This window comes from Chenopodium album, chromosome 22 (assembly GCF_948465745.1).
Source record: "Chenopodium album chromosome 22, dcCheAlbu1.1, whole genome shotgun sequence".
In the NCBI taxonomy this organism is placed as follows: Eukaryota; Viridiplantae; Streptophyta; class Magnoliopsida; order Caryophyllales; family Amaranthaceae; genus Chenopodium; species Chenopodium album.
Window position 1 is genome coordinate 4,410,359 of NC_137855.1, and position 22,327 is coordinate 4,432,685.

Genomic DNA, 22,327 nt, shown 5'->3' on the forward strand with positions numbered 1-22,327 from the left:
GACGAAGAAGAAGATGAAGATGGTAGAGATGGGTTTAGCGTTCTGGGGTCATGGAGGTTGAAGCAAATGGGGCAAAACGACGTCGGATGATTCTTTAACACACACGAAGTGCAGAGTTTTCGGCATTCTTCTTCTCGGAATTTGATGTTGTGGAGAATCCAGTGGTCGTCGGAGTTGCAGCCGTAGCAGCCTCTCACGGCGGAGTTGACGGCGGAGAGAGAATGGTGGGGTGGTTGTTGGGGTGGGTTTTGGGACATTGTTGAATGAATTGAATTTATGGCATGAAAAATAGTGGGAGAAAATTAGGGTTTTGGATTTCGAAATCAAGGGGAAAACAGAGGAAGGGATGAAATTAGGGTTTTTTTGGGGTTAGGGATTTGAGGGGTTTTTCTTGAGAGGGTGGGTTTGCCTTGGGAGGGAGCTAGGTTTAGGTCACTCTCCCTCTCTCTCTTTCTTACTTTGTTGAGTGATTTTTTTGACTTGGGGTATTGTAAAAAAAAAAAAAAAAAAGAAAAATCTTAATTATTTATAGACATAGGAAAATGGTGAGAAAAAAAAGATGTGATCAAAGAAGATATTAATCCATTGCATCCAGATATTCGGTAATTAGTATCAGCTTTGATTCGGTATTATTTGTTTCCTATGATGTGCTGAACAGCTGTTATGTACAGGCTGGTGAGAGATACAAATGACATTATACTTGCGTGGTATGGGATGAAACTGCTGACACATGTCCGATCTGTACATATAGATTATTGAGATGACACATGTTCGAGTCAACACTTTGAAGTATATATTGTACCATTACATGACCTATCTAATGATATCCCACATGATAAGCCGATTATGTTCACACTGATGTCAGATGCACGTGATGTTACGCTTACGTGTCACGTGCTGACGACACTTTTGGATTTATGTTGCATTTGTAATTTTTTTCCTCCTAATGTGACATAATTGGTACCAAATTAAACAAAAAAAACCTTATGTGGGTCAATACTCAATATACATGTTGAGCATAAGACAATATAATGTTACAAAAGTGATTAATTATTTACTCTTTGAATAATACCAATCCGGTCTTTTGAATCTTTTCTAGCCCAAACAAATGAAAAATTAAAAAAATAGTCATATGAGATTTTGTTAGACTTAGGGCCTGTTCACATTTACTGAACTGAGCTGAACTGAACTGAACTGAACTGATTGGAGCTGAACTGAACTGAGCTGAAATGAATATTTTATGAGAGAGGGAAATTAGGAGCTGAACTGAACTGATTGAAGCTGAACTGAACTGAAATTAAGTAAATATGAACATGCCCTCATCTCAATATTTAGTTTTATACTTCCTCTATTTTTTTAGTTGACAACTTTCTATTATCACGTTTGCTAACGCATGTTTTTAACGCTTAATAACTTCAATTATCAACATTGTAAAATTATAAAAAGTGGATATTAATAAAATATACATATAAACATTTCAAACAAGATCTCACATGATTATATTTTATCGTATCTATAAATCACAAAAGCGAGTCAAAGTGTAGTGTGTGAATAGTGTAAAAGTTAAACGGTATCAACTAAAAAAAACGGAGAAGTAATACCAACTTATCATAATTTTTGTTATTATTACGTAATTAAAGATATTGATGGTCAAAAGTATATCTGGAATATTGTGCAAAATGAGATAGACATTGTATTGGGAAGAAGTTTAAGTACTTGATCCAACATGGTTTTATGAAAGAAAAATTGCTTTCGCTCTTGTGTTTGTTTGTTCTTTGGGGTTTGCCCCTCTCTTTCACCAAAAAAAAAAAAAAACAAAAAAACAAAAAATGAATGGTAAAATTCTATTTGTAATTGATGGTAAAATTAGTGGTCTAATAATAATAATAATAATAATAATAATAATAATAATAATAATAATAATAATAATAATAATAATAAAACTAGAAAATGCACAAAAAATGAATTGGTAATTTGAAATTGAGTAAAAATGTGTCAATTATAGAGAAGGGAAAGAGCGATAAAGAAGAGCCAGGGAAGAGGCAGTGCATGGGAAGAGCAACAACATCAATATCTACAATGTTGATTGATCCATCTCATGCCCAACCGCTTCCCTAGCTTCTAGCTCTCCCATAAGAAATAGACACAAAACTTGTAAAAATAACCACCTTACCAACAATGCGACGAATTCGCCTTTTGTATTCACAAATAAGCTTACAAATGTAAGGCGGAATAATTTTCTTACAAGAATGATACCCAAAACTTAAGATCAAATCCCGCACTTTGTGACCCAATATGAAAAAATAAAATACTTAAGTGTTTTTTTTTTTTTTTGGGGTATTGTAGACTAATCTAAAGCTCTTGTTGCATTTCCTCATCAGGCAACAAGGTCTATAAATAAACAAGTCGAAACGGAAGTACCAGAAGCATGATTGCTTGTACTACATGCTGGTACCTAAGTAACGTTTTTAGAACAGAAGTACCATATTAAAAGATGTACTTCTAAAGTTCATGCAGTACAATCTTGTAATAGTAGTATTAATACAGATGTACTAGAAGTAGATCAAATAATGAGCTGTATCTTTATGCTTCTTTTGGTTGAATTCTTCAGGTTGGAACACACCAACCAAAATACAAACTTTAATGAGAGAATTGTCAAGTAAATAAGTATAGATTTCTGTCTATTTTTCTAAATATGGGCCCACTAAAGATAATTAAACTCATTGTTAAAGATGATTACTAAACAATGAGATGAGATTAAAGACATTCTTTCCATCAGATCATACAGGCCAAATAAATCTATTATGTACATAGAAGCCAATCACTGACGAGAAAGCCGCTAGCAAAGAAACAAAATGAGGCCCTAGAGTTGAGTAAATTAAGATCTAACATAGAATCTGATAAGAGGAGAAAACTGTTTAATACGGACCCTTGTTCTGTTACTGCCTCGGCTATTCCAAATTCTGATATCATGGATCCACCCTGAAGCATAGAAATGATTATGATTAGACGATTTGAAGAAATCTAGGAAATTAAACGACTGAAAAGGAAACAAAATTGAGAAAAAATCCAATAGCTGAACAAAACTATAGCAGCGATAAGTTGTGTACACAATAAGAAAGATATCAAACCAGTAAAAGCTAACACGACAGCATAAAAGGCATTGATCTATTAATCAATACGCAAACTTCCCGAGCTGAAGGTTCAACAAGATAAGTATTCAAAATGCATGCATGTCTCTCTTGATCTGACTTTACATGACTAGTAATCTAGCATAGAGAACATGAAAGAAAAAATTGAAGGAGATTTCCTTAAAATAGAGAACATGAGAAAATACAACAAAAACCTTAAGTTTTTTTCTATATTCGTTTATCCCCGTTTTGGGATTGACAAAGCCTTGAATAAACCCTCGACAACAGCTAGCATAAGCAATTTCTTGTCACCTCAGAGCATAAAAGATATCAAACAAGAACTCAAGTCAAAACAACAGAGATGCAAAATTTTTCTGAATCTATTTTACGTAGGTTCTCTATCAAAAGCAACTCGCAAAATCCACAGCTGAGATAAGGGTTACAACTTTTGCAAAATGTATTCATTAGCAAATTGCAGGATATAGCAACGCAGTCCAACAAAAGCACCCATAGGCTTAGCATCTAAACTTTGATCCACGTACCCACAGCAACGAGGCCTTTGGCTTAATACCAGAGAGGAAATTAGCCAAGAACAAGGAATCACACCCATCAGACATCAAAAATAGATTCTAGACCAGCAGACCACATTATATCTACTACAATGCAGTAGTCACATAAAATAATTCTTTCATCCAACACTCACAAGGCAGCCTTGTAACAGATCCAGCATTAAAGTATCCTTTGAATACCACAATGTATGCCTTCAAAAAGCTTATAAGGTTTTTAAGACACAAAGGAGATGATTAAGTGCAGCAAATTATGCAACAAGCACAGATTACAAACATTAAATTATTAATATATAAGTGAAGATGCTTCTATATAAAGCTAGTTGTCAGTTTATGCTTACCACTATTACTGTTCCGTTATAATCTCTTTGCATGTTGATTTATTGTGTCCCATGCCCTTGCATCTACTACACTGCAGCTGACGTTTGACAACCTCATGTGAGCCAAAACGGTTTTTTGTGGGCCGGCCAGGAGGCCGACGTGTAGGAGGAGGGGTAACTGTCACTGCAGCCTGAGATGAATCATTTTGTAACGATTCAGTAGCACTTGGGACAGGATTCACTGTCTCAGTATATGTCAACCTATAGCTTTCAACAGAAAAATATTGGGAACAATATTCGTACGGAGTCCTTCCCATGCAGCCAATAACAGCTATAGCATGGAAGCAGGGTAAACCAGTCAACTGCCATCCTTTGCAACTACAATCCCATTGATCAATGTCAACTATTTCTATGGTGTCTCCACGCACCTCAAATGTGCTACCAGCTGAGAGCAAAACTTGAAGGGGAGGGACTTTCAAGGTTTCCTTGTCAAGTTTTTCTTCCATAGATGGGGTTAGCCTTGTCAACCACTGGGCTGACTCCAATCTCCGTGCACTAATTAACTCCAGTATCTTAGCTCGAATAACATCGACCATCTGTGTTATAGGCAACTCATGCGCCTCTGATGCCCAGTTATAAAAAATATCACCAAAGTTAGATGACAGATGATTATATCTTGCACCCCTGAAGAAAGCGTTTGCCCAGTACTCAGGTTCACTTTGCATGACCCAGTCATAAGCTTCTGTGGAGATACTCTTAATGCTGTCAACATATCTCTGGAAACCTTCAAGCTTAGGAGCATAAGCAGCAGCATAGAAATCCTCAACCAAGAGGCGTTTCACTTCATGAGAAAATTGCCCTTTCAGGTCCCTAATAAGATTCTCAGTCAAGTACCTTAAACAGTAACCATGAAAAGAATCCTCAAATATCTCAGCAATCGACTCCTTCAACCCCTTGTGTCTATCTGCCACAAACGTTATTGAGCCAGGTGTCTGCATAGCTGATTTCAGTTGCAATAAAAACCATCGCCAATTATCATCAGTTTCAGCATCAACCACAGCAAATGCAACTGGAAAGACACCATCATCCCCATCAGCAGCATTGACAGCTAGAAGTGTTCCTTGATATTTAGACTTCAAAGAAATGCTATCGAGAAAAAGTAGAGGCCGACAGCCTTGCTGGAATCCACATAATGAGGCATGAAATGAGACAAAGAGACGCTGAAAGCTAGAATCATCTTTGGTAGTAAAAGTAGCTAAACTACCCGGATTTGACTCCATTATCTTTTCACAGAAACTTGGTAGCTGCTTATAAGCTTCTTTATAAGAACCTTGCAGTTGCTCTTTGGCAATTTCTTTTCCACGCCATGCCTGGAAATAATTCAGTTGAATTCCATACTCCTGTTTAATGTCATTGACAATATCCTTGGGCTTGTAATTCGGGAACACTTTCAACTTCTCTTTTATAATACCCGCCACCCAGCTTCTAGTTGCTTGATATCCTGTAGTATGAACACCTCCTTCACAAGTATGTTCAGGATTCATCTTCTTGATGCAAATTAGCTGCGTAGTTGATAGCCTTGATGCATGAATCCTCCACGGACAACCTTCTGCTTTGCATTTGACAGTCACGCGGTGACTATCATTCTTTTTATATCTGAATGCAAATTGATTAGCAATGGCATATTTACGTAATGCTTCACGAAACTCTGTGACACTATTGAACCTCTGGCCGACACCAGTAATATTGTTCTGCCATTGATGAGCAGCTTTCACAAGTTTCTCATCACCGGAGCTACTGAGGGGCACTACAGCAGATATTTCAGTTGGTATATCGATTTGGGCATCAGTGTTAGCAATATCAAGAGGAGCAATAAAGTGCACATCATCAGGATGATTAGTATCCTCCACCACATCAATGGGGGCATCAAGAGGCATCATTTCCTGAGATAAAGAGGTTCTGCTTGACCTACATATAACACCCCTCAATACATTTACAAAAAAAACCAAACTAAAATCCAATTTTCGAAAATAATATCGAAATAGAATGGCAAGACATATATACCTACTGGCAGGCATGTTAGAGACTTCCTCAGGAGCAATGTTCTCTCCAACCATGACATATATATCGACGATTGTATGACATTCATGGAACTTGATCATGCGCAACAAGTCCTTATCATTGGATATTGTAATGAGTGTCTTCTTGTTTCCAGGAAGGAAGTACCTCATAGACATTATATCAGTACTCCAATTAAACATCTCAGCTATCTCCATCTTAAAGGCATTAAAATTCATCTCATCATCAATATCAATGGCATGAGCCTCTCCACCTTTATAGGTGATAATACCATCATTATCGGTCTCAAATTCGCCCCCGGCCTGACATATAGCTATTAGCTTCTTCCCAGCCATGACCTACCCTAGGGAAAACATAAACCTTGCATATAAATTCAATTACACAATACAAAATACATTTTTGAAGATATTCATAGCTACCAAAATTAAACATTATACATTATATTTCCCATATCAGAAAATTAAAACCCACAACTCAAAACCCCAAATTCAACATATATATATACAATACAAAATCAAAAACCCAAATACAATTCTCTATAATTATCAAAATACTAACAATTTAACAGAAAAAGAACATGTGGGTACTTGAAAATCAGATAAATTATGGTCAACTGATAAAGCATCAAATTATTAAAATTTCATAAATTTATACAATTATACACCAATTTCTAAGCATGTATAATGCTTAAAGGGAAATTAAATTAAAAATTAGATGAAGCTTAAAAGAAAGATTGTACCTTTGAAATTCAGAAAGTGGGAAAAGATGAAATTGTAGAAGCAAATTTGGCCCAGGAATTTGCAGGAAGAAGAGTCTGTGTTGTCTGCATATGTTCAAGTGTAGATCGTAGAGAGAGAAAGAGAGAGGCACGCGAGATAAACGTGAGAAAGACGAGAGATTGGATGTTGTGATTGTGAGTTTAGTGAGTTGAGGTGGGCCGAGTTTGAGAGTTTGGAAGTTAAGTTCATCATTTCATCTCAACCTCAAATTGTTTAAGAATCAAGATTGGCTTTTGGTAATTTGGATTTTGGGTGATGAATATATGCTATGGAGTGGTTAGACGATTAGTCCGGTAATTAGGTAATAACGGTTTAGTTGGTTAAAGTATTTCTTAAGATTTGTAAGGTCGGTGTTAAAATTAATGTGTGAAGTATAAATTTATAACAAAAATTGGTAAGATTTGTAATTAATCTTGTTACGTGTCACGTAAAAGTAAAAGAATATTCCAAGCTTTTAAACACCAAAAGAAATAATACACATATCTCTAGTTGAAGCCGCCAAAAATGAAATCTTATCAAGTGTCTATAAAGTATGAACACTCGTTAGAAAAACCGTTATGATAATCTAATGTAGATGTACTTTTAAATAACAAACAAAGTGCTATAAATATTAAATAATGAAAGAAATCCAGTGGGATTACAAATTACTGCAAAGGACCCAAATCTTTTGATTGAAAGCAGAACTGAAGTCAAAGGAATACTCACCAATAAAAGACCACATAATATCTACTCACTAATGATCATTAATTTATTGTTAACTTCATACAAAAATAGTGACAAACTGGTATCATTATTTTAAATCTTGAATCACATTCTATACTTTAGGTCGAGCAAGTGCTAGATAGAATAAGAGAATTAGAGGAACTATTAAACTAACATCTTCAACATAAATACAAACATATAACCAAGCATTTCAAGAGCATACTGCTTGCTCTCTTACATACAATTACAGGCTATCCAATGCACAATGTCAACTGATCCTTGAAGATCATATTTCCTTGGTGGTCCTTCTCACATCCCCATTCATCATATACATGAACGGTCTTTTAAGAATGATTGCTCCTGGGCTGATGCAACCAGTCAAACCGTTGCAACATTTGAGCACGGGACTTAAGAAAGCTTGCTTTCCACTGAAATAAGAAGGCACATACAGTGATACAGACATAAGTATCTCTTCTAGGTCAATACTAATCCCACAATTTGCACTCAAGTCTCATTGTGTATCTTGTAAGATTTTCATTTTTGATCGAAATATTGTACCTACTGCTAGAAGCGCTTATCATACTGCATTACATATCATCAGACCTGTATATCATAGTGACAGTAGCAATTTTTACATCTTATGAACCCATCTTTCAAGTCGGAGCTGCTTCAGAGGAGGTCCAGTGTTTGGTTTATATCTCTGTGGGCATTTCCATTTCCCAGCAACCTCTGGCACACGAGAATTGTCAAAGTTAGTTGTTTCTTTAAGGACCTCTCGTCTCAACCTTTTATCCTTTTGCCCATCAGAAGAATAAAGCGTATTTACAGGAGAATTTTCCTTGTTGATCCTTGGTCTTGCTTTGCTCTTAATTGAATTTAACCGATTTTCTGCACATATGTATTCTCCCCTCTCCTTTATGATACTTTTTCTGTGACATTCTTCTCTAGGTTTATGATTAAGCGAGATCCAGCCAGAATCATTTTTAGCAGCTATAAACTTCTTTTCCGTCTTCTCTCCAGCAGTTTCAGTAAATGCCTTGTCCCTACAGTAAGAAGCCTTCGCAGGTGGTCTCAAATGTTTTATGCTGCTCAGCTGCTGCTCGTCTTGCTGTATTGGTAAAATATGTTCATCTATAGTTCGTTCACATGCAACAAATTTATCTGGGAAGAAATTATTTAACAATTCTACTCCTGAAGTCCTTTGATCAGAGGTTCTTTTAAGACAAAAATTGTTCTTGAGGGACGAGTTACTACTTTCTGAATCATCCTCCTGCAAATTTCAAACGGAAAAGATAGGACTTGGTCAATTGGAAAAATATTTAGTAGTGACATTCTATTAACAATTTTTGAACTGATTTGCAATCAAATTGAGAACTTTCTTTTAAGCAGATTTGGGATAAAGACTTGCAATATAGTTACTGAAGGTCGAAAGAGCATACCTGAGGAACAGAAGGGTTTTTGTTCTCCTGAACTCCACTAGGTCTTGTAGTTGTCTCCCTGCAGCTAAGTATCTCATCTTTAAATTTTGTTACAGGCAATTCCTTTAATTGATCTTCCCTCTCTTTGTCAATCTCTTTCTTATTCCCAAAAGTATAAACACTTGAAAATGCAACATCAAAATCAGCACTCTCTAAATTTGGAGACTCGTATACATAGCTTGAGAACCATTTTGTGATGTCAGGAGGCTCTGAAGTGCACATGCAAGAGCAAGAGTTTTAAATAATCAGTAGTTATAATTTGTATGTGAAGTTTCCATGATAAACAACAAGAGACAAGCACAAACCAGATAGAGGAGAGAGCGAGTCTGGATAGGATGGAACCTATAAAAGAAAGAGGAAGATTTCAGACCAAACTAATACCTTCTACAAATCTATAGTACAAGAATTCAACAAGTAGTCTGATTGTACTGTACTTAGACTGGTAGATCTTAAAACTTCAGTAACGCATAACTATGTTAATGTGTATCAATAAAAAGACATCCTTAATCTACTATAATCACAATATCACTCCAGTGCATATTTTTAGTTCACTTTGTTTCTGACTATCAAGTAGCCAATATATATTCCTCAAGTGTAGCCAATATATATAATGTGGTTTTTTCAAAGACAATTATACAGCACTTTCTTACACCTTATGGGTGTTATAAAAGCCATCTCACGAAAGAGCATACCTGGGGAGTAGAAGGGTTTGTGTTGTTCTCAGCTCCACTAGGTCTTGTAATCGTCTCCCTGCAGCTAAGTATTTCATCTTTGACTTTTGTTACTGGAAACTCCTTTAGGTGATCTTCCCTTCCCTTAACTTCTTTTTTATTCCCAGAAGTACAGGCACTTGAAAGTAAAACATCAAAATCAGCACTACTCGTATCTGATTCTGAAGAATCGTACACATAACTTGAGAACCATTTTGTGATGTCAGGAGGCTCTGAAGTGCACATGCAAGCACAAGGGTTTAATTATCACATCAATAGTTATATGATTATATCTTATACGTGAAGTTTGCTTCATAAACAAAAAGAAATGAGCACAAACCAGATAGAAGTGAGAGCGAGTCTGGATTGGTTGGAACCTATAAAACAAAGAGAGGCAAATTACAGACCAACATACCTTCCAAAATCTAAAGTCCAGAGATTCAACAAGTTGTAAAATAATACTGGAGTTATACAAATACACCTTTAAACTTCAGGAATGCAGAACTAAATTTTGAATACCAACAAAAGACTATCAAGTAATCAATTTATTCCTGAAGTAAACTGTAGCCAGATACAATCATACAACAGTCGAATATGCGGTTTATGCCTTACAAATAAAGCTATCTTCATGACAAAAAAGATGAGCAATATGCAAACTAGTATACAACAGGACAAACATAAAGTAATTTTAATGTCAAATTGGTGACCTTTTGGGTCACTAAGTCTGCTGACTGTTGTATACAGCAAACACACCTATTGTATTCGAGACCTACTGTTGTCAGGAACTCAGGACAGATACAAAACAACTGTAAATCTGTATTCTGTTAAGGAACTTTCATTCAAATTTCCCAGAAAATTAAACAAACAGTTTTTTTACAAAAAGTTCTCCCAAAAACACCTATCATGGTCCTTAAACCTATTTGTATAAAGGAAGTTAATAATTCAAAGATAAATCACAATACCTCAACAGCAGGAACTGTTGGAGAATCATGCTTCTTAGCTTCCTCAGTGGATTTACAAATGGCGACGGAGCGATTAACCTTTGTAAAATCTTCACATGTTCCTTCATCTTCAGTCTCACTGTCCTAAACATACAATTCCCTCTCTTCATCACCAACCCCCTGAGATAAACAGAAGTCTTCATTTGTGTCTAATTCAGGAGATTGGTAATTGTAACTTGAAAACCACTGCTTTATGTCAGGAGGCTCTGAAATCAACCGATTTAGGCAAATCAACTTAATATAAATTTCAGCCATTTTCAGTAGAACAATGTGAATTTCCCAACAAGAAAAAATATGATACTTGCAATAATAACCCCACAAATTGAAATACGGAGTACTCAATTTTTAACATTTCTACCAAAAATTAAAGGTGCCCAGAAATTGAAATGAGTATAAATTACAAGTAATTCAGAAAATTGATATTGAATATGCCCGCATGATAAGTACTAAGTAGCATATCAGAAAAGCAAGATTTACCAAAAATAATAATAAAAAGAACCTGAAATTTGGGAAATGGAAGAAAATGAAGAGCCTGAAACCTGGAGCAAAGATGCAAACTTTCAGATGATTTAACAGAAAATTACAAAAATTGAATTAAAAAAAAACATGATAAAAAATAAAGATGAAGAATTTGAGATGGGTTTTACAGATTAATGGGTGGGTACCTGAGATCTGGGATTTTTCATAATATATGAACTAATGAAGCTTGAAATTTCAAGTTTTTTTTTGTGTGGTATCTCACTCTGGAATTCTCTCTCCAAGTTCCTTTACCAGATTCTGCACTTCAGCCATTTCTTTGATATTTTCAATTGAAAAAGACGAAAATTAAAAATTTTGAATAAGCCCGGTATAATAGGCTAATTCGCGCCATTTTGTTTGTCTTTGACAATTTTCAATTTGGGGGTTTCTAAATTTATTGGGAGTTTTGATCTGTGAAGAGAGTTTTTGGCCTTTTTGCATGCGGACCGTCTTATTGGCTACTCCTTCCATTTTTTTTTTTTCTAAATGCAGTACTTGATCGGCATATATGTCAATGCATAATTTCGATAGTGTTTTGTAATTATTTTGACAGAAAATTTCACTACTCCCTCTGCCCTTAAATTATATTCCTAATTCTATCATTTATTCCTCACATAATATTTTTGAGGGGAATTTGTTTAGAGATCCATTCAATTTAGACAATTACATAATTTGAAAAAAAAAAAATTATAATTGAGGATTCTTCCTTCTATTAAATACATACTTCATGTTATTTCAAAAAAAAAAAAAAAAAAAAAAAAATACATACTTCATGAAATATTAGATCTCGTTTATTACTAGATTGAGGTGAAATAAAATATTACCTTGTTTGAGTCTACAAGAATTAGATCAATTTTATTAGCGCAATCTAATTCTTTCACCTAGGATTGTGAATTTGTGATGTACATACAAATCAAAATACTAGTAAAATAGCATATCACAACTTCATTATTCGTAACCAAGCAAAGACCTGCGGAGCTAGGCTGGCTAAACCTGTGAGAGGTGCCGGCTCAGTAGGGTCCTTCTTCTTACCTTTAAAAAGAAAAATCTTCATTATTCGTAAACAATGTCATTCATTATAAATAACATACAATCAAGAAAATGGAACTATGATATAGAACATTGATTGAGAGCATCAATGACCATCATACATTGTAGCTCCTGTGTCTATAATCTAACAATTGGTTAATAGAACACATGAAGATTAAAGAGTTAGATACAGAAAAAGGATGTGGTCAATTGATAAATAGCATAAAGCGTACATATTATTCTGCAAGGTAATATGTAGAATCAATGATTACATTACATTACTTTGGATATGGAACGCCTCTACTAGTCTAACTTTTTAACTTGATTGCCTACAGAGCGCCAACAGTCCAACACCCCTTCTCCGGATGTAAACACTTCTCAAGACAAAGGAATGTACAGAATGGAGGCCAGATGATCTACTTCCCGAACTCCTGGGCATAAACAAATATCATCTCCTTCAGCTCATTTTTGTTGGTGTTTGAGCGAATTTCCATCTGTGGAGGCTGCTTCTCGTTGTTTCTCAAGAAGTATGCTGCAATTATTCATAGTGCCGGCATCAAGAAGACCATGATTCCAGAGTTTGATCATAAAAAACCTCCAACACCTGAGAAAAGAGGAGAGAGAGAAAGAAAAGACGATTAATTCCAAGGGCATGGTTTATCAGATACTATCATATTGAACAAAATGTAATGGAACTAACCAGAAAAGAGCAGGCGAATCAATCAACAACTTCCCATGAACTTTCAAAAATGCTTCACAAGCCCAGGGAACATGACCATCAGCCAGAACCCTATTCCATGAAAATTAATAAGTTAAGCAAAGCCAAACAACAAAAGCATGTAGGCATTATAAAACTAAGTCATAAGAGTGCCATGAATCATGATGCAGAGATATACAATGTAAAGCGTAATTGAGAGAGCTAAGAGCTGCATAAAAAGTGTTCTACCTCTGCTTTCGAACAAATGAGTTCCATAGATGCATTAGGTGTTTCTCGTCTTTGGTCACATCCACAAAATCATCAAGCATCTGCAATGCAAGGCAAATACCATCCACAGTTGAGCAAAGAGTACCAAGGGATGAGGTACACAGTCAGGGATTCAAGGAATAAAGTAGAAACAAAGACTAACTGTTCACAAAATTGTCAAAATTGATAATCAAAGTGATTCAGAATAATAAAATAGCCGAACATACCCTTCTGTCTTCAAGAGCAGCAATGTCATTGTCTACTTCATCCTCACTATCCCTGTCTGACAATACTTGTTCCAGAGCCATTGGCTTAGGATGCAAAAGGGAATCCATCAAAATTATCAATATGATATATTTGAAGCATGATACAAATACAAGTTTTTAAATGTGAAGTCCAAGAAATTGACAGTCAAATAAGAAACATTTCGAAGGACCTGCAATGACGATTCTGTATTGAGAAAAGAAACTCTAAAACAATGCTTGCATTACTACACAAGGGGCAAAAATACTGTATTCATTAAGACAGAGCATAGACTTTTTTTTTTTGAACCGACAGAGCATAGACTTAAAAGAGAAAAGGGAGATACATAAAAATTGAAAATCTAATCACTCTCATTACTAGACTTTTATCATTTTCTCCACCTTTACTGGCATTTCCATATTGAAGACCCCGAAAGTAAACTGGTACCATCAGGTATAGGAAGTTAAAGGCGCTTGAATTGATAAAACAAAGGCAGAAACTTAAAGAGTTCCCTCTGCCTGTTAAATGTCCAAGAACCTACAACAGTTGGCAGAGTTACACAATAGTATAGGGCAAAAAATTGAAAGTTGTCATGATCATGACTTCAATCAACCAACTGGGAGCAACTAGAGCTATCACAAGATGACCCAATCCACGAAACCAATCTTTAACCGACAACGACCTGATCCAAATTTACCTGAGAAATAGGCACCTGAACCCGAAAACCCACTCTGTATATTAACCCCAACACCCTATTGACCCCAGAATTCGATATTCAACTCCGCATTGAAACAATCCAAATCCTATTTAAAATTTTAACCCTTTCCAACTCTGCAATCAACTGAACAAGACAAAAATTCTGGTTCGGCCAGAGCTATATTGATTCAATACAGCCCGACCACACCAAAAATCCAAATTCAACCAAAAGGTCCGAAACCTATTATTGACTTCATTAACACATTACACAACCCAAGATAATCTAAACACGATCTAAGAGAATCTGAACATGACCCAAGATGATCTGACTAAACCTGTTAGTAAACCAAATCCAATCTAACTCGCTATTGCGAGGATGTAAAACATAACTGTACATCTGTCTACCATGATTTAGGAAAACTTCATAAGAAGATTAATACCATATACCAATTATTTTTATTTTGAGGGGATTAATCTAGAAGGCAAGTGCTAAACTCAATAAAACAATATCCCACTTCCAACCTGAACAAAATCAACCAAACCCTAATTTTGAAACTAATAAACCCAATTCAAGCCAGAATCGAAAAATGATCCAGCTTCATCCAAAGTGACCCCAACTGATCCTACTTTGACCCAAACAACCACCCTGAAACAGCTTGCCAGAACATGATAGGATCCAACCTGAACTGAACACCAAATACGACAGCTCTAGGAGCAACAAAAATCTTTATGTTTTATGTATCAGGCTTCCATTAAATCGGAACTTGACAAAAACCTTTATGTAATTATATTAAGAATAAAAGATCAACTAGAAAGAAATAAGAATCTTCGTAAAACACAGCATGAATTCTTAGAATTACCTGAGCTCGGTGAGAATGATAAAATTGCCGCTTCTGCAGGAGCAAAGTGCTGAAAATTAAAGAAAAGGAACCAATCAATTAGACTGGGTATATATATATGAGGTATCGAATGAGAAGAGGACATTCTAGGTAAGAAACGAAAAGGGTTAATAAATCATTAGCTTGGTTATAAATGGTGAAGCTTACCTCATGTAACAAAAAGGTAACTAGATTTAAGAGTTTAGGAAAAAAATAAAATTATAACTACACTGTTACTTTTAATTTTATTTATACAGCCCCCATCTACAACCGGCGACAATACTCACTCAAGCAATGTTCAACCTGAAGTACGGTCCAGTATCCCACTGACCTTGGACACAGCACTAAATATTTAATCTAACCCCCACCCCCTAATTTTCCCCAGCAACACCAATGCAACGATCTCAAGTTCTCAACAGTGAGGATATCATCAAAGTGGAGAGAGGAAATGTGAAGGTTCAACAATGAAGTAGAGTGGGGAGAGAATCGTGATGATAACCGATTTACCAATGTCTCATTGAAGTAAAATATAAGAATTAGTGAATTACCAAATTGGTAGATACAGTCAATTAGTATATACTCACCCAAATTCAATTTTGCCTTGCCGAAGAAATTAGGTTTCCATGAATATGAATATTACACACACACACACACACACACACACACACAGAGAGAGAGAGAGAGAGAGAGAGAGAGAGAGAGAGAGAGAGAGGGGGGGGGGGGGGGGGAGGAAAATAATTTAATCTCGATAATATACTCATGTATAATTAATCTAATAGTTGACATTAATTCTTCTCATTTCTCACTTAGAGTTAATATTAACAATTTTGCTCCATGATACAACTCGGACCATTTTGGAAAGCACATGAATGTATTATAGCTGCAACACTGGATAGGAATGCCTTGGATGATTTAATATAGTATCTTATTCGGGGAAGACTACACTAGAGACACACAATATTCAACAATTCTCTATTGAGTAATGACTAATGAACATGTTTCTACGAGTATGCCCACTGCCCTAACCGGTTTTATACTATATATCGTAAAGCCAAAATACATCAAGTCGAAGAAAATGACTAACCCTAGCTAAGACAGCCTCCATGGACCCCACCTTTTAACCAAACTTAGCCAATAGCTACATCTTGACACCAAGAAAGACACTTCCTCAAAATTCAGATAACTAAAATAGCAGGAAAGTAGCTTAAATATCACATTTAACAATATACAAACCTTCTAGGCTCAGTCCGCTCAGATGAGAGCTTTCTTGACTTTGCAGCTGGAAGCAGCGTCAAAGACATCATCTTGTCTCCGCATGTGCTTTGAACACAGTCTATGTCTTCCAGGGACAGAGCTCTAGCAACTGGAATCCCTGGATTACTGTTGGCCGCAACATAATCCATGCCATTTGCATTACCATTTTCATAAGAATAACACAATTCTCCTGTTCTTGGATTATGTGACATTGGACAGGCACTTGGATCTTTCTCACCTACAACACAATATAAACTAAAGAAGTCATACAACTGTGTATTTTTTGGTCCAAAAAATGATATTAAATACATGACGAATATATCGAAGGATATAATTATATACTCAAATGCTGCAAACTGGACAAACAATTGAAAAAAAGGACATCAAACTATCAAAGTATTGCCGAAACAAACTTATGGACTTCTTTTAAAAAGAGTAATGAAAATATTATGAGAAGAGTTAACAGACTACATACTTTGCTACAAAAATACAAAGGAATGAACAAAAGTTAACAGATCATTCTCTCAATACCTAGTACTTGCAGGTACAGTCAAGAACAGCAGCGGCTCAGGATAATCTGCCCATGGCAGGGTTTAGAAAGAGAATATTCAAGATACATCCCATCCCTCCATGATCATTTGAGACCAATAATGAGAGTTTTAAAGGACCCATTCAGAGAAAAAAAATTTCAAAACGAATATAATCGTGTACAACAATGTTCCAGATATAAGAGAATAAAACCATGTTCAGTTAAATACTCAGTGTTTTTTTAGCCCTTTAAATTGTAAAATTTCTCATTTCACACTTGCCAATACATCCTTTCAATCACTAATATTATATGTAATGAAAGTATAAATTGAGACGAATCTAACAAGATCCTACATGACTATATTTCCTTAACAATAAATCATCAACGCTAGTCAAAGTGAAGTATATAAATAATTAAATAGTGTAAAAGTCAAATCTGACTACTGAATATACATAAGGCGGGAACATAGGGTGGTAGGAGCCTCAAGAAAGGATTGATGGTTGACTCAAGAGAAAGACAAATGGACAGACATAAAGCTGCTCTTCATTGAGAAAAAGAATAATAAAGCAGATCCTACAGCAAGAATTCAGTATCTACTGATAACTTCTTGAAGCTAATTATATTATCTATTAGTTCAGATACACAAAGTCAACAGTTTACATTTTGCAGGAATCTAAAAGAATGTGTACCTTCATTACTCCCAATGGCCAGTGCAGGCAAGGCTGATTCCAACACATGGGGATATACATATTTCCCATTCTCATGAGGATCTTCTGGACGCCTGCGCTTTCGAGGCCTTGAACTGCTCAAAGATGGTTACTTTATAAGTAATGTTAGCAGAAGGGCATCGTCCATAAGCTGCAAGCGGCAATGTTAAACTGCACAAAAGTTGCAACCTGCAGCTTAACTTACCAGAAACCAAATAATTGCAATCGAGGCTCAATTCCACCAGCAGTACTCTGCAGGAATGACTGATAATACTCAGAAAACTATGTAAGAAGGAAAGATGGAAAAACAAATTGGAATCAAAACATGCTCTCACTTGAATGATGTAAATATATCGTAAATGCCTCTCATTCTTAGTGCTTGTTTGGTTGGAGGTACAAAGGAATTGAGATTTGTTTCAAAATGCAGTTATGATGTGTTGATAGTACATTGGTTGGAATTAAAAAGGGGAAGCAACTAACCCAACTCACTCCTTGCCTCCTTGGTAAGTCACAAAATCCCTTTAATGACTTACTTTCTCTCATTTCCCTCTCAGGTTCATTACAAAAAAAATGATTGTGATAAAATTAGTTAGATTACATGGCAAATAAATCAAGTTTACCTAACAAAACATAGGAATCAATCCCTAGGAAGTGGAAATTCCATATAGCCAACCAAACAATTCAAGCTAAGTCTCTAGGAATTCTATAAGGGAAGTTTTTTTCCCAAGACTAAATTGTGCCGTTTTTGAGTAAAAAAACAAAAATCTACCATGACTTATATATTAAGAGGTAGATTAGCATCTTTTCTCAATGTTCTTATATAAAGCCTTGATCCCAGGATTCCAAGAAAAGTTTAGGGGTCCTACAATTCTATGAAGACAACCCAACCACCCCAAAAGTACAATAGCAGCAAACTACTGAAGGTTGCCCCACAGTACAACCTGTTAATCTAGTCTAAACTAGAGGTAAAAAAATGTTTCTGAGAAATGCTTAATAAAAATCTTGGATATTTGAAACAATAAGAAGAAGAATATTCTGACCTCTGAATGTAGTGCATCAGTTTTGACGGAGACATTAATGGCTCTATACTCTTCAGTCACCTAAAAAATGAAATGTGATACATCCAGAAGACATTTAAATTCAAATTTTCAATTAATGCAATAGCATTCAATTCATGTAACTAACCCAAAATTCACATTTAAAAAGGTCATGTGATGTGATCAGATGAGAACGGAGACCCTGCAAACAGAAGATCAAAATTGCAGTTTTTGTAAGAGCAGTAGCTTACAGCTTTTAGAAAACAGCATACTGTGAGAAAAAAAAAAAAGGGAAAGGAAATTACAAGTAGGCATATGAATACATATCAACTATATAAAATTTAGCAAAGGTTGTCAAACACCTGAAACTCTGGTTTATTTTATGGTTCTTAGATCTCTTCAGGAAAACTTCGCCATCACAAAGAGAATACAAACATTCAAAATTTATCAATTAACTAAAAGTAAAACAGCCAGCACAAATTTCTTTTTCCAATAAACCAAAGCGTAGTCTCCCATCAAGACCACAGGTAGGGATAAACCGCTAACAATAATGCACTACTGCAGAAAATTTCTAAAACAACATTCCAATACAACTTCACCAAATAAAAGACAATTTCAGACACCAGGTTACCTAAATACTTAAATTGGTATCTCTATACTAGATCCCAATTCAGAAAATTACTTAATCACCCCCCCCCCCCTTCCCCACCCCCCCCCCCCCCCCCCCCCACACACACACACACACACACACTCCCCAAAGAGAAAAATTCAATGAAAGTCTGTAATAAATCCCTCCACCATCTCAAGGATACCATAGGCGATTCAAAGAATATAGAAGTACAGGAGAACTTAATCCAACCAAGACTAGATAAAATGATTCAACTTCCATGAAATATTAATCCTCATTACCATTCCCCACTTCCACAGTTCCACCTAACCATTCTCTTAAAGACTGATACCATGATGAAGCAACCTCATTAAAGAACCTTCAATCACTAAGATTGGCACTAAGATATCTTTATTGCCTTTTGGTGTCTAATTTTACACTACATCCTGTCTCGCATTCCACCCCAACCTCTATCCCCAAAGGACAAAGTCAGTTAAAGTTTCTCACAACTCACTAATATCTACCTTCTCCAATGCCACCATCAGTAATCTTATGAGGTAAAGTAGCACAAGAGGATATTGGAAAAGCAAATTTAACTCCAATTTAACAGTAATTCCACTTAAAGTTATCCAGAATTAAGATACATGTAGTTTTGTGAAATGAAGTAAAGTGAAGTGGAATCTTCTATATTTTATAAATTGGAATCAAGAACAGATTCATGCATACCTTGAAGCTGCCACATCTCATCAGACAAAAAGGACATGAAAACTGTCTTGTAACTGCACATTAACAAGGAACCAAATAAAGATTCCTGATTAGTAGAAAAATTAGACACGGGAGTAATAAGCAAGATATTTTAAATATAGAAGCACACCTTCGGTCTTTCTAAGAAAGTTGCTGTGGTCTCTGTAATTGAAGATTACATTTCCATCCATCAATCTACACAAAAAAAAAAAGCCAATGATTTTTTACAAAAATAATTCTAAAAGAACGACCTTGAATTTACCTATTATGTTTCTCTAGTTCCATTTTCTGGCAATGGTCTCTAAAGAGTTTTTTGAGCAGTTGAGAAGAATTTAAAGTTACCTAGCCTTATCAAATCTTTCATTGTATTTCCTTCGTTAAGCAATATAACCTCTGATTCTTTTCTCAATTTTTTTATTTTTATTTATATTTTTATTTATGACACACACACAGATTGATGATTGTTAAGGCAAAAAATGTTGAAAGAAATTCATGCAGCCAACTTGGGGAGAGACATATTCCTTCTGTTTTCCCCTTCTCCCCTTCCTCCCAAAGTTTTTTCTTCTCTGTCTTTCATTAGTCCTTCCTCTATTTACATGTTTAAATTCCCTTTTCTCCTTCATCTTAGGATTATTATTTTCCTTGTCCCTCTTTCCTTTCTCTTTACACATTGTTACACTAAAAAATCCTCTAAATTAGACATCCATGCATGTTTCTATCTAATTATCAGCACATCCCTTCCAGCATTCCATACCCCAACCCTTAGTAGAGGCATCCTTCTCGGATGCCAAACTGGCCAAATATAGCCACAGCACTTTAAGATATGTTCGATGATCTAACTATCTGCACATTCCTTCCAGCAATGTATACCCCAACCCTTAGTGGCGGCATCCTTCTTAGATGCCAAACCGGCCAGATATAGTTACGGCAGTCTTAAGTTTTTATGATGACTATCAATTCACTCTAACTAAACAATTTTAAATAACGAAAACATAAATAGGAGATCATACCCTGCTTTCCATTTTGCCTCAATTTTGTAGTTCAAGCACCTAGGAAGAAATGAAGGCTGCACGAAATCGAAAAACAATCAAGTTAGAGATGACAGACAACTTGATGAGCAAAATAAGTAAAATTGTTAATAAATTTCGAGTAATTCTCCTGACATTACATTTTGATGAGCTCGGCGTTGAAGTATATTATATAATTCAACTGGTTTACAGTATACTAAAAGACATTCCTCCGCAGCAACATCCTCTTCCACCATTACACATGGACATGAGCTTTGGTGACACATTGAACTTTAACCCGACACGATCCCGGCAAGGCGACAACTGCACCAACATATCAAAATACGCAGATCCACCATGTATAATCAATATAATCATTATCATTCTAGTCAATCAAGGCTTCTAAATAATACAGCTGAATTGTATGACATTAGAAATTCAGGCTATAAAGATCTAAATGTACTCCTCTAATTGCAATTGAATTTTCAGAATTCCGTCCTAACAATGAAAAAAAAGCTGAATTGGCTTGATTACCTCGAAAAATCATGTTAAATTCTTGTAGTATGTATAAGAACCAATAACCCTAAATTGACTGTACTGGCAATTAAATTAACGAAACCCTAGATTGTGAAATTGATATTCGATGATTAAATATAAACTATTTTACCTTGGAAGCTGCTTCAATGGAGGAGAGAAAGCTCACAAGCCGCTTTCAATGGAAGAGAAACGGAGGGGGTGCAGCTTACACGAGAAAAAGACTTCTAATTTAGTCCGTCTTTTTTTAAGTTTGTCTCGCGTTACTTTTGGTTGTAGGAAATTAGATTTTTAATCTCGCGAGTCACGACTACTATTTTTGATTCCGGAGTAACTTTTATTACGGAATAGTGTTCTCTTTTAATTTAGCTCATAGTGCATAGATAAAGATAGTCATATTACAAAAGCGAATTTAGCTCATAGTGCATAGATAAAGATAGTCATATTACAAAAAAGCGAATTTAGCTCATAGTGCATAGATAAAGATAGTCATATTACAAAAAAAATCATCAATCGCTCATAATCAATAATGCGTCTCACTTTCGTGTTTCTTGATTTACAATAAAAATCATAACAAAATATATTTACCCTAAACCGGTTAAAAGTTACATAAAAGTAATTACGGCGTATAATTAACTTAAACTAGGCGACCCAATCTTAAACGTTTGTTGCAAATGATAATTCCATCCTAATTAAATTTGAAGTGTTTCATTTTATTTTGACTCAAAATTTTAAGAAATTTTTGTTGGGTCCCCAAACTCATCAACCCAATTCTTTATCACTACTTTTTCATTTGCACAGGATATTGAGCAA

At 35.4% G+C, this 22,327-nt stretch overlaps 3 protein-coding genes and 1 long non-coding RNA gene across 6 annotated transcripts; all 4 read right to left on the reverse strand.

Moving 5' to 3' along the window:
• Positions 1 to 2,578: 2,578 nt before the first annotated feature.
• LOC145605177 (uncharacterized) lies at positions 2,579 to 7,005 on the reverse strand. Of its 2 annotated transcripts, none has more exons than XM_081661212.1 (4): positions 6,836 to 7,005; positions 6,082 to 6,434; positions 4,039 to 5,985; positions 2,579 to 2,982 (listed from the first exon to the last, which is right to left on the reverse strand). In XM_081661212.1, the coding sequence occupies exons 2-3, from the start codon at positions 6,429 to 6,431 to the stop codon at positions 4,044 to 4,046; spliced, it is 2,292 nt and encodes a 763-aa protein (XP_081517338.1). In that variant the 5' UTR covers positions 6,432 to 6,434; positions 6,836 to 7,005; the 3' UTR covers positions 2,579 to 2,982; positions 4,039 to 4,043. The 2 variants fall into 2 exon arrangements, with proteins under 2 accessions (XP_081517338.1, XP_081517337.1); XM_081661211.1 differs by having other exon boundaries at positions 6,082 to 6,439.
• Positions 7,006 to 7,789: 784 nt separating this feature from the next.
• Positions 7,790 to 10,011, reverse strand: LOC145606259 (uncharacterized). The gene is made up of 4 exons (XM_081662288.1): positions 9,748 to 10,011; positions 9,361 to 9,397; positions 9,017 to 9,264; positions 7,790 to 8,847 (listed from the first exon to the last, which is right to left on the reverse strand). The coding sequence occupies exons 1-4, from the start codon at positions 10,009 to 10,011 to the stop codon at positions 8,209 to 8,211; spliced, it is 1,188 nt and encodes a 395-aa protein (XP_081518414.1). The 3' UTR covers positions 7,790 to 8,208.
• A 748-nt stretch (positions 10,012 to 10,759) lies between these two features.
• On the reverse strand, positions 10,760 to 11,511 carry LOC145604726 (uncharacterized). The gene is made up of 3 exons (XR_014104956.1): positions 11,432 to 11,511; positions 11,266 to 11,305; positions 10,760 to 10,972 (listed from the first exon to the last, which is right to left on the reverse strand). It is a non-coding gene; the product is annotated as an uncharacterized LOC145604726 (long non-coding RNA).
• Positions 11,512 to 12,378: 867 nt separating this feature from the next.
• LOC145603787 (polycomb group protein VERNALIZATION 2-like) lies at positions 12,379 to 21,794 on the reverse strand. Of its 2 annotated transcripts, none has more exons than XM_081659771.1 (15): positions 21,648 to 21,794; positions 21,142 to 21,304; positions 20,984 to 21,039; positions 20,104 to 20,168; positions 19,956 to 20,008; positions 18,771 to 18,824; positions 18,626 to 18,685; positions 17,791 to 17,837; positions 17,568 to 17,680; positions 16,329 to 16,578; positions 15,078 to 15,126; positions 13,506 to 13,589; positions 13,261 to 13,340; positions 13,015 to 13,104; positions 12,379 to 12,918 (listed from the first exon to the last, which is right to left on the reverse strand). In XM_081659771.1, the coding sequence occupies exons 2-15, from the start codon at positions 21,265 to 21,267 to the stop codon at positions 12,777 to 12,779; spliced, it is 1,269 nt and encodes a 422-aa protein (XP_081515897.1). In that variant the 5' UTR covers positions 21,268 to 21,304; positions 21,648 to 21,794; the 3' UTR covers positions 12,379 to 12,776. The 2 variants fall into 2 exon arrangements, with proteins under 2 accessions (XP_081515897.1, XP_081515896.1); XM_081659770.1 differs by having other exon boundaries at positions 16,329 to 16,587.
• Positions 21,795 to 22,327: the final 533 nt, after the last annotated feature.

Excerpts from the sequence above, each read along its gene's own strand:
- LOC145605177 (XM_081661212.1), bottom strand. The coding sequence starts at position 6,431 with ATGGCTGGGAAGAAGCTAATAGCTATATGTCAGGCCGGGGGCGAATTT. Across the intron at positions 5,986-6,081 it reads TCTAACATGCCTGCCAGTAG|GTCAAGCAGAACCTCTTTAT; the intron begins GTATATATGTCT and ends TGTTATATGTAG.
- LOC145606259 (XM_081662288.1), bottom strand. The coding sequence starts at position 10,011 with ATGTGCACTTCAGAGCCTCCTGACATCACAAAATGGTTCTCAAGTTAT. Across the intron at positions 9,398-9,747 it reads CAAACCCTTCTACTCCCCAG|GTTCCATCCTATCCAGACTC; the intron begins GTATGCTCTTTC and ends TTTCTTTTATAG. Across the intron at positions 8,848-9,016 it reads AAAACCCTTCTGTTCCTCAG|GAGGATGATTCAGAAAGTAG; the intron begins GTATGCTCTTTC and ends TGAAATTTGCAG.
- LOC145603787 (XM_081659770.1), bottom strand. The coding sequence starts at position 21,267 with ATGTGTCACCAAAGCTCATGTCCATGTGTAATGGTGGAAGAGGATGTT. Across the intron at positions 21,040-21,141 it reads AACGCCGAGCTCATCAAAAT|CCTTCATTTCTTCCTAGGTG; the intron begins GTAATGTCAGGA and ends GATTTCGTGCAG. Across the intron at positions 15,127-16,328 it reads GAGCGGACTGAGCCTAGAAG|CACTTTGCTCCTGCAGAAGC; the intron begins GTTTGTATATTG and ends TTTAATTTTCAG.